The 16558-nt window shown below is 39.7% G+C and overlaps 1 protein-coding gene across 1 annotated transcript in view; it reads right to left on the bottom strand.

The window, feature by feature from the left end:
• Window positions 1-14813, bottom strand: part of LOC132820597 (suppressor of tumorigenicity 14 protein-like) — a 55165-nt gene extending 40352 nt beyond the window's left edge. Inside the window, exons 1-5 of the mRNA XM_060832802.1 lie at window positions 14796-14813; window positions 9828-9880; window positions 9458-9591; window positions 7362-7460; window positions 6520-6624 (exon numbers count right to left, since the gene is read on the bottom strand). Coding sequence (XP_060688785.1) covers window positions 6520-6624; window positions 7362-7460; window positions 9458-9591; window positions 9828-9880; window positions 14796-14813 — 409 coding nt within the window. The remainder of the gene's footprint in view (window positions 1-6519; window positions 6625-7361; window positions 7461-9457; window positions 9592-9827; window positions 9881-14795) is intronic.
• Between the last annotated feature and the right edge of the window lie 1745 nt (window positions 14814-16558).

The following is a 16558-nucleotide window of genomic DNA, read 5'->3' as shown; positions in this document are numbered from 1 at the left end:
TCTTGACTGACTCCTAACATTTATTTTTCTTGAACTGCTGAGACTAATTTAAAAGGCTTCGAGATAGCATGCAAACTGTTCTCCTCAAGTAAAAAAGTGAATTCTTCCACTCGGAGGAAACTGTTCTCCTAAACTCCTGATTCTTCTGAAGTTGAAGTAAACTAATGGCTGATGGCTTGTTTTTGCAGTCTACCATAAGATCAGCAATATAAAATTTCCATCAATTAATATCACAGGGATTCAGCTGGGGACATAATGAATTGCATGTTTTCTATTTAGTTCCCTATTCCAAATAAATTTCTGAACTCACTCAAAAAAAAGCTACCTTCTTTGAACTGAAACCAAAATATGTATGCCTCTATTTTATACATATTTATCATAGTGTACATACACTGAACAACTCCAATACTCACCCCAACTATCCTTAACCCAACCCCATGCTAGCCCTAAACTAGGATTGCAGATGATATGAAAATTAGTGGAGTTGTTGATAGTGAGGAAGGATATCAAAGGATGCAGCAGGATATAGATCAGTTGCAAAGCTGGGTGGAGAAGTGTCAGGTGATGCGTTTTTGGTGATCAAATGCAAGAGAAAGTATACTGTTAATGGCCAGACTCTTAGGAACATGGATATACAGAGGGATCTTGGGGTCCAAGTCCATAGCTCTGTGAGAGTGGCAACACAAGTGGGAAGGTCGTATGGAAGGCAAAATAACTCCACAGAGGCCGGTGTCCCGACTCCAAGTCACCCTTTATTTTTGCATGCGTAGTTCTACACACTGGTCTGGCTTCCTCAGAGCCAGTTCTCAGAATGAGGAGAACCTCCAACACTCCTGTTTATATCTGTTAGCCAGGTCTCTCTGATCGGACCAGGTTAACAGTCCCAATCAGGGAATCATATTCTATGAGGTCGACCTGGCTGACTTCATTACAATCATTACAAAAGCCACACAGCATCCATGCCTTCATTAGACAGGTATTGAATATAAAACTTCGCATTTCGTGTTGCAACTGAATAAGACTTTGGTCTGGCCATATTTGGAGTACTGTGTGTAGTTCTGGTTGCTGCACTATAGGAAATTTGTGGAGGCTTTGGAGAGAGTGCAGAAGCGGTTTACCAAGATGTTGCCTGGTTTGGAGTGTATTAGCTATATGGAGAGGTTGGACAAACTTGGATTGATTTCACTACAGCATCAGAGGCTGAGGGGTAACCTGAGAGGGAATAAAATTTTAGAAACTTATGAGGGGCATGGATATCCTGGGTAGTCGGAGTCTCATTCCCAGAGTGGAAATATCAAACCTCAGGGGATGTAGGGCGAGGTGTGTGTGTGTGTGTGTGTGTGTGTGTGTGTGTGTGTGTGTGTGTGTGTGTGTGTGTGTGTGTGTGTGTGTTGGGGGGGTATTGGAATTTAAAAGAGATGTATGAGAAAAGTTTTTTTACACAGAGGGTAGTAGGTGCTTGGAATGCAGTGCTGGGGACGCGGGGGAGGTGGCAGAAGCAGATATCATAACATTTAAAAGGCATTTTGATAGAAACATGAATAAGCAGAGAATAGAGTGATATGGACCAGGTAGATGGGGTTAGTTCAGACTGTTATAACTGGTCAGTACAGGCATGTTGGTCCATGCTTGTTTCTGTGCTGTACTGTTTAATGTTCTATATGTTCCATAATTTGGAAAATACAGTCTTGAAATTTTTTTGATGCTACCAAATTAGATGTTTGACAAATTACAAGGAGGGTATAATTGCCAAAAGAAAGTCACAGACAGGTTAGTAGAAGAAGAAGAAAGATTAGACTTACAGTGTGGAAACAGGCCCTTCGGCCCAACAAGTCCACACCGACCCGCCGAAGCGAAACCCACCCATACCCCTACACTTACCCCTTACCTACCACTACGGGCAATTTAGCATGGCCAATTCACCTGACCCGCACATTTTTGGAGTGTGGGAGGAAACCGGAGCACCCGGAGGAAACCCACGCAGACACGGGGAGAACGTGCAAACTCCACACAGTCAGTCGCCTGAGTCGGGAATTGAACCCGGGTCTCAGGCGCTGTGAGGCAGCAGTGCTAACCACTGTGCCACCGTGCCGCCCACGTGGAAGATGCAATTTATTCGGATAGTTTTGTGTAAAATATTTTGGTTGAAACACAAAGCAAAGAATTGTTAATGAAAAGTTAAAGTCCATGGATAAATGGATACACGTTTGTTGAGTGTGATTAAAGTTAGATAACAATAACAACAATTTGTATTTATATGTAGATTGTAATGTAGTAAAACATCCCATGATGGTTCACAGGAGCATTATCAAACAAATTTTGACACTGACCATCATAACATATATTGGGACAGATAGCTGGGTTAAAGCTGGGTTAGAATTCAACATCTAACATAGTGGAATTCAAATCCATGTCCCAGAGCATTTGCCTGGAGTTCGGGATGACTAGTCCAGTGACATTACCATGAGGCCAACACTTGCCAGGGAGGAATTTGCAGATTTATTGTCCAGGCTCAAAAGGACAAAATTGGAGAAGTGCAGGGATATGAAGGTTATGGGCCTGCAGGAGGGGTGAAATAGGAGTGAGGTCAAGTAGAGAACTGTAAACAAAGGTTAGAATTTTAAAACTATGATGTTGTTCAATTGAGAGCTAATATTGGCCAGGAAGCACACAGGCAATGAGTGAACAAGTTTGGAGTGAATTAGGATACAGCAAAAGAGTTTTGGATAACTTCGCGTTTATGGGAAGGCCAGACAGAAGTGAATAGAAATAAACAAGTATATAGGTAACAAAGGCATGAATGAGGGCTTCAGCAAGAAATGACGTGAAGCAAGAAAGCAGTCAGATGACACAAGGCAAATATAAGTCATCGAGTCTTGGTGATAAAATGGATGTATGATTGGAAGCTCATCAAATACAACATTAAGTTTGTGAATGATCTATTTTCAGTATCAAACAGTAGAAAGGTCAGGAACTAAATCAGGGGCTAAAGAATGTAATTTGTGACAGGGATAGAAGGTACTGGTTTTGGTCTTCCCAATATTTAACTGGGAATAAAACCACATGAAGGTCAACAGCATCTTGAATTTGATGGATGAGCACACATTGCAGAAATAATATAATAGCATACTTTACAAAACATTGATTCAATTATGGTTACAGTAATGTGTGTAGGTGTGTGTTCCCTATTATAAAAAGGGCACTAGTAAAAATAATAGATTCACCAGGCTGAAAAACTAAGCAAAACAGAAAATATGCTGAGAAAAGTTCTAATAGTAGCTTTAATGTAGAAAATTAGTTTTGTTTTAGACAGATTTAGTTTCAATATGGAGTGTTAGTGAAAATTGTCAAAATGATCAGAAAGGTTGGGAGTGATTTCTTTATTCAGAGAATTCATGGAGCGTAGATTACTTTGCTACCAGGAGGATAGTGCAAAGATCAAAGCAAATTTTAACAGAAAATTCAAATAAATACTCAGAGGAAAAGGCAGAGCTATGAGGAGAGACTGGAAGAGGACAGTTTGTTTTGAATTGCTCCAGCAGAGAATAAAGAAGTGCCAATTTGCTCATTTCCAAGCTGATAACATGTTGTGTGAAGTGGAAGTAGAAGTTCAGTTGTAAAACGTTGTTCAGTACTGTCATTTGCTGCAGTGCTTTGGCTTCACAGTGAACCTATCAGCAGGTTCCCCAACTCATCAGCAAATCTGCCTTCCAGCTGGACAGGGAACATTCTAAAACTGGTTTAAGGCCCAGCTGTAGGTTAGATGGTTTGAGGATCTGATCCTCATCTGCAGGGATGAGTCTGATTCCCAATCACAGAGTTATGTGAGTGAGAGATATGATTCAAAGGAAGAAGGTAAGCATGGGGGAGCAGATCAAAATGCTCATGCTCCTCATGGCCCATGCTTACCCTCTGAATCTGTCCAAACTTCCCTTGAGCTGCCAGATTTTCCAAGAGGTGGAAAACCCAGTCATCCAGAGTTAAACCTGTAAAACAGGTTAAATACAAGACTGCCAACCTGAATAAACAATTTAAATGGGCATGTGCATTGGCTGTCTGTCTCTGCTCCACCACCATTAAACCAGGGAAGAGGGAATTATAGAATGATAGAACTCCCATTAAGTGGAAGCAGGCCAATTTGCCCACTGAGTCTACCCCAACCCTCCCAAGAACAACCCAACCAGACCCACACCCCTAACCTATCCCTATAATCCTGCAATTGCCATGGCTAATCCATCAAGCCTGTACATCCCTGGACATTATGGGCAATTTAGCATGGCCAATCCACCTAACCTGCACATCTTGGGAGTTGGAGATTTTTAAAATTTTTACACTTCATCTCAGCCCTCTCAGTTTTAGGTTTAAAAATCACTTTTATGCTTCCATTGATTTATTTTTTTCTTTGCCTTTTTTTCAGATTTGATGTTTTGAGGTAACACCCAAGTGTCAACTTACACAAAGAAAACCAGAGGGAGCTGGAAAACCTCAGCAGATCTGGCAGCATCCGTGAAGAGAAGTAAGAGTTAATGTTTCAGGTTCGGTGACGCTTCATCAGAACTGGAGCCGAAGCATTAACTCTGATTTCTCTGCACAGATGCTGCCAGACCTGCTAAGCTTTTCCAGTAACTTCTGTTTTTGTCTCTGATTTACAACGTCTGCAGTTCTTTTGGTTTTTATTTTTCTGACATACAGAATTTGGGGAAAAAAAACTAGCATTCACTTTCAAAATGAAATATAACTCAAAATATTGAATTTCTTCTTCTCCCTGTGCTGCTAACCTGTCCAAGTTTATAAATTATACCTGCCTGAAGTTCTTGTAGTTTCCTTTATCATTTCCACACACTCTTACAAACTTTGTCTACCATGAATCCTACCTCCTGTTCACTCAATAAAAGAAGCTGATGAAGTCAGAACTGTGCATAATAGAGTATGTTCACACATTTCCTTTTCATTGCAATCTCAATGCAAATGGACTAAAACCACAAGTTCCTTCCTCACAGTTCGCCAGGCACTCTCAACTCTCTAAAGGCACAACTTTATCTCTTTATTGTAAAGATTCATTCAAAACATTCCCATCTTATTGCTGTCAATGCTGTACTTGGATAATCCCAAACCTACACACAGAGTTGCAACCAGAAATCCTGAACTTTCCTCCTTCTACCATAAGCTCTTTTTCAAACTGTTAGTGAATTTCCATTCTGTAATATTTAACTTTCAATTGTGGAAAGGGTAGGTCATTTATCTTTCATTATTTAAAAAAAATGCTCATTGCTATGTACATTAAAGATATTAAATCAGGGTCGTACAATGATTTATGTTGTAATTCAATAAATAATGTTTTCCCGCTCCTGCCTGACACAATTACTAGGGAGAAGTAAAGATATTTCACTCTCAACATGGTGAGAATTGGCTAGAAGAGATGGTAGTTGTGGATGAGAACATTGAACATAGAACAATACAGTGCAGAACAGACCTTTCGGCCCTCGATGTTGCGCCGACCTTAGAACTATTCTTAGCTTGTCCCCAAAATCATCCATGTGTTTACCTAAAGATTGTTTAAATCTCCCTAATATGGCTAAGTTGACGACATTAGCAGGTAGGGCATTCCATGCCCTTATCACTCTCTGCGTAAAGAACCTGCCTCTGTCTTAAATCTATCAATATTATGGGGTCATCCAGGCACAATGTGGGAAATTTAAATCCCACACTGACATTTATCAGCTAAAGCTGACCAGGGACAACAACTAAAACAATTTCAAAACTATGGATCAATGTAATTGTTCTCTCCCTGATGCAAGCTGGTACCCACCAATTCCTGCTGCTTTGTCCAGTTACTACCAAGAAGTTTCTGAAACAATTCAGCCCTGAAGTACAACTTAAGGAAATTCGGCCCATTTTTGGTTCATCAACAAATGATGACCCATGACTAACATCTCAGAACAGCTGTTTGTTGATGCAAAACACAATTGGTTGGCACCTGTAGCATTCAAGGTTTACAATTAAATTTCAAATTTTATGATCAATGTCATACATACATTAACACAATCTCACCACATACATATATCTGACTAAATTACATCTTGATCCTCATGTTGTAAATATATGTAATTACAGCCACTGGTTAAACCAATTTGTTTGATAATATTTGTGCATTTTAGCACCAGTAAATTTTCTAATCATCTTTAAATATCTTTTTAAAATCGTTTCGTTTCACTTTCCAGCAAAATTATAAACAAAACTTTGAATAATCAACAATGTCACTGCACATATAAAGCAAAGCTTCCAACAAAGAAGCAACATGACTTGTCTTGATCATTGGTATATTCACTTAATTAATCATTGTGCAAGAGAATCTCATACATTCACTTATTATGGTGCTCCAAATTTATTATTTAAAAAAAAAGTAACTGTCAGTTGATTTATTTCAGATTTATCAATAATCCTCTTTTTTGTGTATTTAAACTGAAATTCCATCTAAAATAAGCAAAATAATTTGCCAGTATTTTTATTTTTACTTACCACAGTTCATCTCATCACTCTTATCTTTGCAATGAAACCAACCATCACATTTGTTGCTCATGAGCTCACATTTTCCATCTCCACATACGTGCATTCCTTTGCATTCTGTAACACAATGCAGTATATTACAGTATATTACATGAAATAAGGTGAAGGTTTTTTTTCTGTCCTTACTGCACCTAGGTTACTGCCTAGGTCCTAGCCAAAGACAGGTATACAATCATTGTGAAATACTTTGATTGTGCCACTTTTTAAAACCAGCCTACGATGTACCTGAGTGCACATTAGGTCAAGTAGTTTATGTCCTGAGCAAACAATAGGCTGGTTGAGATTATAGGGACAAGAATCACAACCATCACTTTGAATGTTTGGAGGCTCTTATGCCATGGTGGTAAAATCCCTTTGCCTTGGCCAGAAGGTCTGAGTTCAAGTCACATCTGCTGCAGAGGTGTGTTTTAACATGTTTGAACAGGATGATTAAAGTAACTATCACTTCAACATCGCAAAGTTGTCAATGAAGGCAAATGTTGGACAGCAACAGGATAGATGAAAACTGAAACTGGAAGTGGAGTGTGGGGCAGAAGGAGAATGACAGTGTCAACTAAGATTGAAGATAACTGCAACTTGAATGAGGATAAACAGGGTTGAGTTTTTCTATGTCTATGGTGATGGGTTTGTTGACAGACAGGGACAGAGGCTAGCAGCCAATACACACAAAACAATGTTCAATTTCGTAGTTGTACTAGCTTTTTGTTGCTAACAGAATGATATCTTGAATTCTGCAGAAACTGCCATCAAAATGGAGACAGCCTCCTGTGAGGAGGCAGTGAGATCATCAGTACCAGAGGCTCCATGCATCAAACAGTGCACTGCAGCCATTGCCTCCATCGAACCACCTAGAGGGGTTTTCCCTGTACTTTGATAGGTCGACTGCTTTGACCCTAAAAATTTTAGCAATTAGTTTTGGCAATTTAAAAACATTATGCTAGATTTCTTCAAAAAAATGACATAACTATTTCCTATAATCTTTGATAACGATATCCTTGAATATCAGTTTATTGTTCTGCAAATCCATTTATGGAACAGAATGTGTAATATCTTAAGTAAGTAAGCCAAGCATAGCAAGTTTGTATTTAAGCATGAACAAAAGTGTATATTTTTCAATAACTGCAAAATACTGCAGATTTGAAATAAAATAACAAAGTGCTGCAGAAACTCAGCATGTCTGACAGCATTAGTGGAAAGAGAATATTCCAAATAAGAGCCAAATGAGATGCAAGCCTTTAACTCTTTCTGCATGTATTTGTTTTAAATTTATTTAATAAGAATGGAACAGGTTAATTTAAGGAAAAGAATCCTGCAAGAATTACAGAGTTACATAAAGCTTGAAGGGGATGTTCAAAATGTTAACACTAAATGTAAACACGGTCAAACTGCAGGACTTTATTTGGTCAGGTTAAATAATGTTTTAAAGTTTTGGCAAAGAAAGGAATATGCAAATTAATTAAATCCTGAACTTTTTTTAAAAAATTCACTTTTGCTTCTGATTATAAAGCCCTTACCCTAACAGGGTGAATGATAAAAGGGGAGTCTTCCACATGCTTACCAAAGGTTCGATAGAAGAGTTGAGAAAACACTGTGTATTTCGGGATGCCTCAGTGAAATTGTGACAGATTAGCAGGAGAATCTCCAGTGTTGTACCTCCATTTTGTAGATGAGGTCATATCCCTTTTTAAGCCGTGAAAAAAAATTACATATACTACTTCAGCTCAAATTTTGACTGTAAGATGGGACATACTAAGAGTTGGGTGGAGTATTGAATGGAATCCCCAGCAAATTCCTCGTTCTGAAGCCTGGATATTTTAACTCCTGAGCTGCTCTTAATACGAATCTGCCTCTTGTCTAAAACCAGTGGGAGATCCCTGAAGGTCACAGGAAGTCTGGGTCAGGCTGATAGCTGGCAGAAGGAGGCTGGACCAGGGCAAAAGAAGTCCAAGATTTCTTTATTTGATCAGAAGTGGCAGATTTGCTCCTCCTTGATCACTTGAAACTTTTCAAAACTTAAACAGATTATTTACCCGAGCTCAATGTTGCTTGCTGCCAGCTTTCACTGGTTCTTGGAAATTATGTTAAACTGGCAGTGAGTTCCAACTTAAGTCATCAATCACTGACATTTTGATTGAGCTACAAAGTAATAATTCAGCAGTTTATGTCTGACTGCCTACAATATCCCTCCCGCCTACACCTTTTTTGTTGGGTAAACAAGACTGCTTTATCTTGTACCTCTCACCATGAGGGAAATCTGTTATAACTTAACAGTGTGCCTAAAATTAAAAAAGGTACGGTCAAAGTAGAAGATAATCTGAATCATACCCTTTATTTTTTCTAATACCAGCAAGTCAGGAAAGTGCAGATTTTTATTACATATTATATATATATATCTTGGTGAGAAAATATCCATTATATTGAGCAGTTTGCTTTTTTGACATGGTAGCTTGTCATTTAACTTGCCTATGATAAAAAATATTCATTACTGAATAAAACTGTGTTTAATGATAGCTAATATCAGAAACTATTTCTGTGTTTGTAAACATGTAAGTGAAAGTCACATGACAATCCAAGATGTAGAAATATTGGATTTTCAAACTGGAAAATACGACCATCTTCTTGCCTTCTAATGTTAGAAATATTAAAACGAGCTTCAGTTTGACATAAAATTAAATACATTTTACTCCAAAATAGAGTATATTAGTGCCTCTGTATTCCCTTGGCCAATAAGCTGGTTTATCCAACAATCCATTGTGGTGATACCATTTTGTCGAATGGTTTGAATCTCTCATTTCATTTTTATAACGTGGTATAATAAGGAAAAGTGGCTGAGAAAGCCTCACCAGTATCAAACGTTTAACACCATTTATTGAGTGGCTGAAATGCTCACCTTCTTCAGGATCAAAGCTGCTGTATTCTGCACGAAATCCAAGATTACTGGTGTAAAAGTCTGAGTGAAATTGGACTTTTAGAACATTAGATGTGCTAGGTACCACCAATGACCTGGAGTATTCACCGCAGTATCTAAATAAAGAGCAGCAGTCATTGTGACCATGAACTATGAAATGACATATAAATCCAAACAATTACAAATAATAAGAGATTCCATGCAATACATAAAAACAAAAAATGTTGGTGTTGACTCACTAAAGTAATTTTGCTCTGATTACATGATCAATGATGCAGTTGTAAGGTAGGAGATTGGACAGGAAATCAAAGATGCACATAGCAAGAATGCTCCAGTAATCAGGGTAACTTACATCTTATGCAATGTACGAACTACATTAGCAATAATTACTGTGGGATTGAGTTCCTGTTAGGGAAAAGGGTATCCTACATTTGGTTTTGTGCAATGAGAATGGATTAATTAATAGCATTGTTGTGAAAGGTTCTTTTGGAAAAAGTGAACACAATACGATAGAATTCTAAAGACCATAAGACAAAGGAGCTGAAATTAGACCATTCAGCCCAACGAGTCTGCTTTGCCCTTCAATCATGGCTGATAAGATTCTCAGGAGAAAGTGAGGACTGCAGATGCAGTCTGCAGAATGTACGACTGCAGATTCCTGATGAAGGGCTTATGCTCATAACTTCAACTCTCCTGCTCCTCGATGTTGCCTGACCGGCTTGCTTTTCCAGCACCATATTCTTTGACTCTCCACTTGGGTACGCAAGATTTCATCAGAATAGGCAGCATTTTGTCAGAAGGAGTCATGCCTTACAAATTTCAGTGAACATTTGAAGAGGTGACCGGATGTAGATGAGGATAGTGCAGTTGATATAACTTATATATTTATTTTAGCAAAGCCTTTGACAAGATCCCGCATGGGAGACTGATAGGGTAAGAAGGTTCGATCCAGGGTAACTCGGCAAGGTGTATCCAAAATTGGCTTAGTGGTATGAGACGGAGGATCAGTGCTGGGTTCCTTATTGCTCGTGAGATCTACAAACAATGCAGAAGTAAATGTGTGGGCGGGGAATGAGGAGCTGGTTAGTAAGTTTGCAGAAGACATGAATATTGGTTATGTAAATGACATGAGGACGAAAGATGAAGGTTACAGAATTACGTAGATGGATTGGTCAGATCAGCAACAGATGAAATTTAATCCTGATAAGTGTAAGTTGATGCACTTTGAAATATATAACAAGACAGAGGAATACTTAATGAATAGTAGGACACTAGGAAGCTCAGAAGCACAGCAGGATCTTGGGATGCTGTCCACAGATCCTGCAAAGTGCAGGTCAGGTGAACTGGTTAGTTCAGAAGGTATATGGGACACTTGCCTTTATCATTTGTGGCATAGGTTTAAGAGCAGGGAGGTCATATTAGAGCTATACCAAACTTTGGTTAGGCCATAGCTGGAGGGTGCAAAGGAGACTCACAAGAATTTGCTGGGATGGAACAGTTTAGCTATGAAGATATACTGGAGAAGCTTTGGTTGTGTACTCTGGAGTGGAGAAGACTGAGAAGGGATCTGATTGTGATGTTAAGTTTAATGAGGGGCATGGATAGGGTGGATAGAAAGCAAAGTTAAAGGGTCAGAAAGGATCAGTAATGAGGGAACATAATTTTACAGTGGAAGGCAGGAAGTTTTGAGGGGATTGGAGGAAAAGATTTCACCCAGAAATCCAAATGCCTTGCCTTCTACAGTAAGCTCAAAACTTTTAAAAAGTGCTTGGACAAGCACTTTAAATGTCTTAACATTCAAGGCTACTGGCCAAGTGCTGGAAAGTGGGACTAGTATAGATTTAGAGTAATTTTTGGCAGTGCAGACTTGATGGGCTAGAAGCTTCTTTTGTACTGTATGATATTATGAAAATCATCTGATGTGCCTTTTATGCCTTTGCAATGTAGAATATCATAAGCTGTAGTTCCTCTCAAACTTGTGCATTAACTTGTTTAGTTTTTCCCTTATTATCTAGTTTGGAACTAAGTTTGTATCTTAAGAATTGTATCCTCTAAGATGTACAAATCTGCGTTCTACTTGGCTCATAATTAAATTGCAGTGAGATCCGTGGTCATAGGTTCATTAATGAGCCAGCAGACAAGAATCCCATGTCAGTCCCTTCTGTACTCTGAGTTAACTGGGGAAGATTTTCTTGTCTGAAGCGGGGACAGAAGTAGACAGTCAGGAGGCTGGAAGAACGCAGCAGGCCAGGCAGTATCAGGAGGTGGAGAAGTTGACATTTTGGGCGTAACCCTTTTTCAGGATTGGGGCTGGGTATGGGGGGAGCTGCAGATAAAGGGGGTGGCGGGGACAGGGTGGTGAAGTGGGGATAGATGTAAACAGGTAGACGGTACAACCTGGTTGGGCAATGGGAGGAATGAATCTAGTATGTGGACAGAAATAATGTATCACCAATGATTTAGTGGGCCTGGCCACCATGCGTCCTACTATGGCAGGCTGCAAAACATCCAAAACCAAAAATGAGCTTACTAGGATAAGGGAATTATGCTTTCATTACTTCATTTGGAATAGGCATCTGAATATTTGCATAAATATATGTGTTAATTATAGATTGGACCATAAGAAAGTTTAATATTGGCTTGGATTTTATGCTTCAGATGGCCAATATTTAAAGCAAAAGTATCCAAGTAATGCATTCCATTAATATCTGGCCTGATCTCCCTTAATTTTTTTTCATGTTACATAATTTCATGGACAGTCTGTTTTGCTATTACAAAGTCATCAAATTTGAACTGGATGTGCAACTTTCATCTTCCATGTTTGAGACAAAATTGCCTAATTCATAGACAATAGACAATAGGTGCAGGAGTAGGCCATTCTGCCCTTCAAGCCTGCACCACCATTCAATATGATCATGGCTGATCATCCTTAATCAGTATCCTGTTCCTGCCTTATCTCCAGAACCCTTGATTCCACTATCCTTGAGAGCTCTATCTTAAATGAATCCAGAGACTGGGCCTCCACTGCCCTCTGGGGCAGAGCATTCCACACAGCCACCACTCTCTGGGTGAAGAAGTTTCTCCTCATCTCTGTCCTAAATGGTTTATCCCATATTTTTAAGCTGTGTCCTCTGGTTCGGCACTCACTCATCAGCAGAAACATGTTTCCTGCCGCCAGAGTGTCTAATCCTTTAATAATCTTATATGTCTCAACCAGATCGCCTCCCAGTCTTCTAAACTCAAAGGTAAACAAGGCCTGTCGCTCCAGTCTTTCAGCGTAAGGTAGTCCCGCCATTCCAAGAATTGACCTTGTGAACCTACGCCGCACTCTCTCAATAGCCAGAATGTCTTTCCTCAAATTTGGAGACCAGACATGCACACAGTACTCCAGGTGTGGTCTCACCAGGGCCCTGTACAGCTGCAGAAGAACATCTTTGCTTCTATACTCAATCCCTCTTGTTATGAAGGTCAGCATGCTATTAGCCTTCTTCACTACCTGCTGTACCTGCATGCTTACCTTCATTGACTGGTGTACAAGAACACCCATATTTCTTTGTACTGCCCCTTTACCTAATTTGATTCCATTTAGGTAGTAATCTGCCTTCCTGTTCTTGCCACCAAAGTGGATAACCATACACATTATCCACATTAAACTGCATCTGCCATGCATCTGACCACTCACCTAACCTGTCCAGGTCACCCTTTAATCTCCTGACATCCTCCTCACATTTCACCCTGCCATCAGCTTAGTATCATTTTGCTAATGTTATTACTAATACCATCTTCTATATCATTAATATATTGTAAAAAGCTGCAGTCCCAGCACCGATCCCTGCGGTGCCCCATTAGTCACTGCCTGCCATTCCGAAATGGAGCTGTTTATCACTACTCTTTGTTTCTTGTCAGCCAACCAACTTTCAATCCAAGTTTGTACTTTGCCCCCAATACCATGCACCCTAATTTTGCTCACTAACCTCCTATGTGGGACTTTATCAAAAGCATGAAACCCATTGGTTTGCTCAGATACAGCAAACAAATTATTGATGCACTTGTACTGATGGCATCAAAATTGACATGATATTACAAGGTAGTCAATGACGAATGATGGTTATCAGTTGAAATATCTGTGTCTCAATACACATTGTGACTGTTGTGTAGCTCCAAATCTGTCCATGATGTGCATGGTGGTATGGTGTTAAGCAGATGAGGATAACATTTACTACATGGTGAATCTATCACTGGCCCATGCCTTTATAAATATGGAGTAATGCACCTAACAGTTAGTAATTGAAGTGGATGAACAAAGGTAATGAACACACCAATGGGTTTCATGCCAAGGGCTCTGAACAAAATATGAAACAACCAATAAAACTCACCATGATGTAGAAAGATTAAATACAGCCAAGGAATTATTTTTATTTCCACATATTGTTGCAATATGAATTAGCATTGGATGTAAACAATCTACGGCTTTATTCTATCCTGAATTTCAGTATGTGTTTTGTGCTTTTATGAATCAGTAGAGGGGCATACATCAGGGTCTCACAATGAAATCCTGAATGTTATTGTGCATGGAGTTTCAATATATTTAACTTGCTTCTAGTTGGTTTCTACAGAACCTAGGCTATCTCCTAAATTTAAAACATCCCTCTGTGCTAACAAATAACCCTTCCTTCTCTCTCAAATCCTAGAAAAGGCAGTGGTGTGTGACAAAGCAGCTAATACTTTCCCAGAGAACACAACATTCTATTAAGCTTTTCTGGAATTACTAGACAATAATGGGACCTGCAAGGTGACCTGCAAAGCAAGTGAAGAGGGGTTGAGATATAACTGGGTGCTTCAGATTGTCAGCAGAGAGAAAAGTGTTGAACGCCCACAAATGCAGAATGGAAGCAGAGTTTGTATGGATAGTTCAATACATTGGTAGCTGACATATTGTACATTGTTGGTATGTTCGCAGAACTGGGAATTTGATTTGCAGATGTGTTGTCCCCTTTCTAGGTGATGTCTTCAGTGCTTTGGAGCTTCCTGTGAAGTGCTGCTGTACTGTGTCCTTTGGAATTTATTTAGAATTGTTCCTGCTGCTTCTGGTTGTTCATTGCAGTGGTCAGTACTGGGTCTAGGTCAATGTGTTTATTGGTGGAATCCATGGATGAGTGTTATGCATGGACTCCATCAATAAACACATTGACCTAGATAGACCCAGTATAATGACCATTGCAGCGAGCAACAGGAAGCAGCAGGAACGAAACCAAATAAATTCCAGACGACACAGTAAAGCAGCGCTTCACAGGAGGCTCCAAAGCACTGAGGATGTTACCTGGACAGGGGACGACATGTCTGCAAATCAGTTTCCCAGCTCAGCAAACATACCCACAACTGTGGCAACCAGCACCTGACCTCCAAATCTTTACACAAATATTGCACAGTGGCAAAAGTGCTGTCACACGCATTGCACATGAAAGGGTCACAAAAAAATACCAGATTTCCAAGTGTATTTCGTGATGGTCACAGCTACACAAAATATAAGGAGAATGTGATTATCATCACATCAAACTTCTGGTCAATACAAGAAACTAGGGAATTAAGTTTTGACTCACGATCAATGCTCCCTTTTAGCTCCACAGGTATAGGATGCAGAATGGAGCAGACAAGGAGAAACAGGCCATGCCAAGATTCTAAATGCTGTTTAAATTTGCAGGCACTAATTAATTCTTATTTGAGGAGTTTCAAATGGAACAGAACATTCAAGGTTCCTCAGACGGCACTATTTAAATTCAGTACCTTTAGCATCTAGATGTCAAGAACAGCAGATACATGGGAACACCATTATTTGCAAGTTTTTCTCCAAGCTATTTACCATCCTAACTTGGAATATAATGCAGTTTCTTCATTTTCACTGCAAATCCTGGAACTTTCTCAAATTGCACAGTGACTGTATCTACACAAGATGGGTTGCAGCAGTTCAGTGAATGGCAGGACACTTTTGGAAGCTCCTGGGGTGTTTGTCCATGGATCCATGAAGGTCACGCTAATAGAATGTTTCAGAAGGCATAAAGGCCATTTGTCTTTATCAGTTGTGGCCTAGATTATTTGTGCAGGGAGATTATGTTGGAGCTGTACAAAATATGATCACACCTGGACTACTGTTTGTATTTCTGGTTGCCATACTATCGGAAGGATGTAATTACATTGGATGGGGTGCAGAGGTAATTCACCAGGATGCTGCCTACATTGGTGCAGTTTAGCTATGAAGAGAAGCTAGATAAAGTTGGGTTGTGATTTTGAGAGCAGGGAAAACTGAGGAAGGACCTGACTGAGGTGTACAAGATTATAAGGGCTTGGACAAGGTGGATAGGAAGCAGTTTTTACCCCTTTAGTTGAAGGGTAATAATGAGGGAGCATAATTTTAAGGTGAAGGGTAGGAGGTTTAAAGGGGATTTGAGGAAAGAAAATTCTTCATCCAAACAGTGGTAGGAATCTCCAATGCACTGCTTAGGAGGGTAGTAGAGGCAGAAAATCTCAGAATCCTTCAAAAGTACTTGGATGAGCCCATGAAATGTAATAATTACCAACGTTTTCGGCCACACGCTGGAAATTAGGATTAGTGAACCTATGTCAGACTCGGTGGGTTAAGGGACTCTTCTGTGCTATGTGACTATATGACTTAAGGGCAACACACCATCACCTTCTCAAAGGTAATTAAAAATGGCCACTTAATTCTGGGCTAGCCACAAAGGCCACGTCACCTAAATGAATAAAAAAAATCATCAGCAAACATCCCCACTTCTGATTTATGTTGCAGGGGTGGTCACCAATGAAAACCTTAACACTATACAGGATGAAACAGGTCCACATTCATCACGGTAAACCTTCACTCCAACACTGAGACAATATGGTTGCAGAGCACACTATTTACAAGATACACTATAGCAACTTACCAGAGATGATGACTCCCACCACCACCACCATCCCCACCACCTCAACTAAAAAGTCAGTCAGAGACTGACCAGGAAATGAAAAGGCTGCCCTGCAGCAATTGTGTGCAGCACTGACCGGTCGGGAATGGATTTTCATACCTCA

Source organism: Hemiscyllium ocellatum, chromosome 12 (assembly GCF_020745735.1).
Source record: "Hemiscyllium ocellatum isolate sHemOce1 chromosome 12, sHemOce1.pat.X.cur, whole genome shotgun sequence".
Taxonomy (NCBI): Eukaryota; Metazoa; Chordata; class Chondrichthyes; order Orectolobiformes; family Hemiscylliidae; genus Hemiscyllium; species Hemiscyllium ocellatum.
The sequence above is the reverse complement of the archived record's forward strand: the minus strand, read 5'-3'. Positions and strand labels throughout refer to the sequence as shown.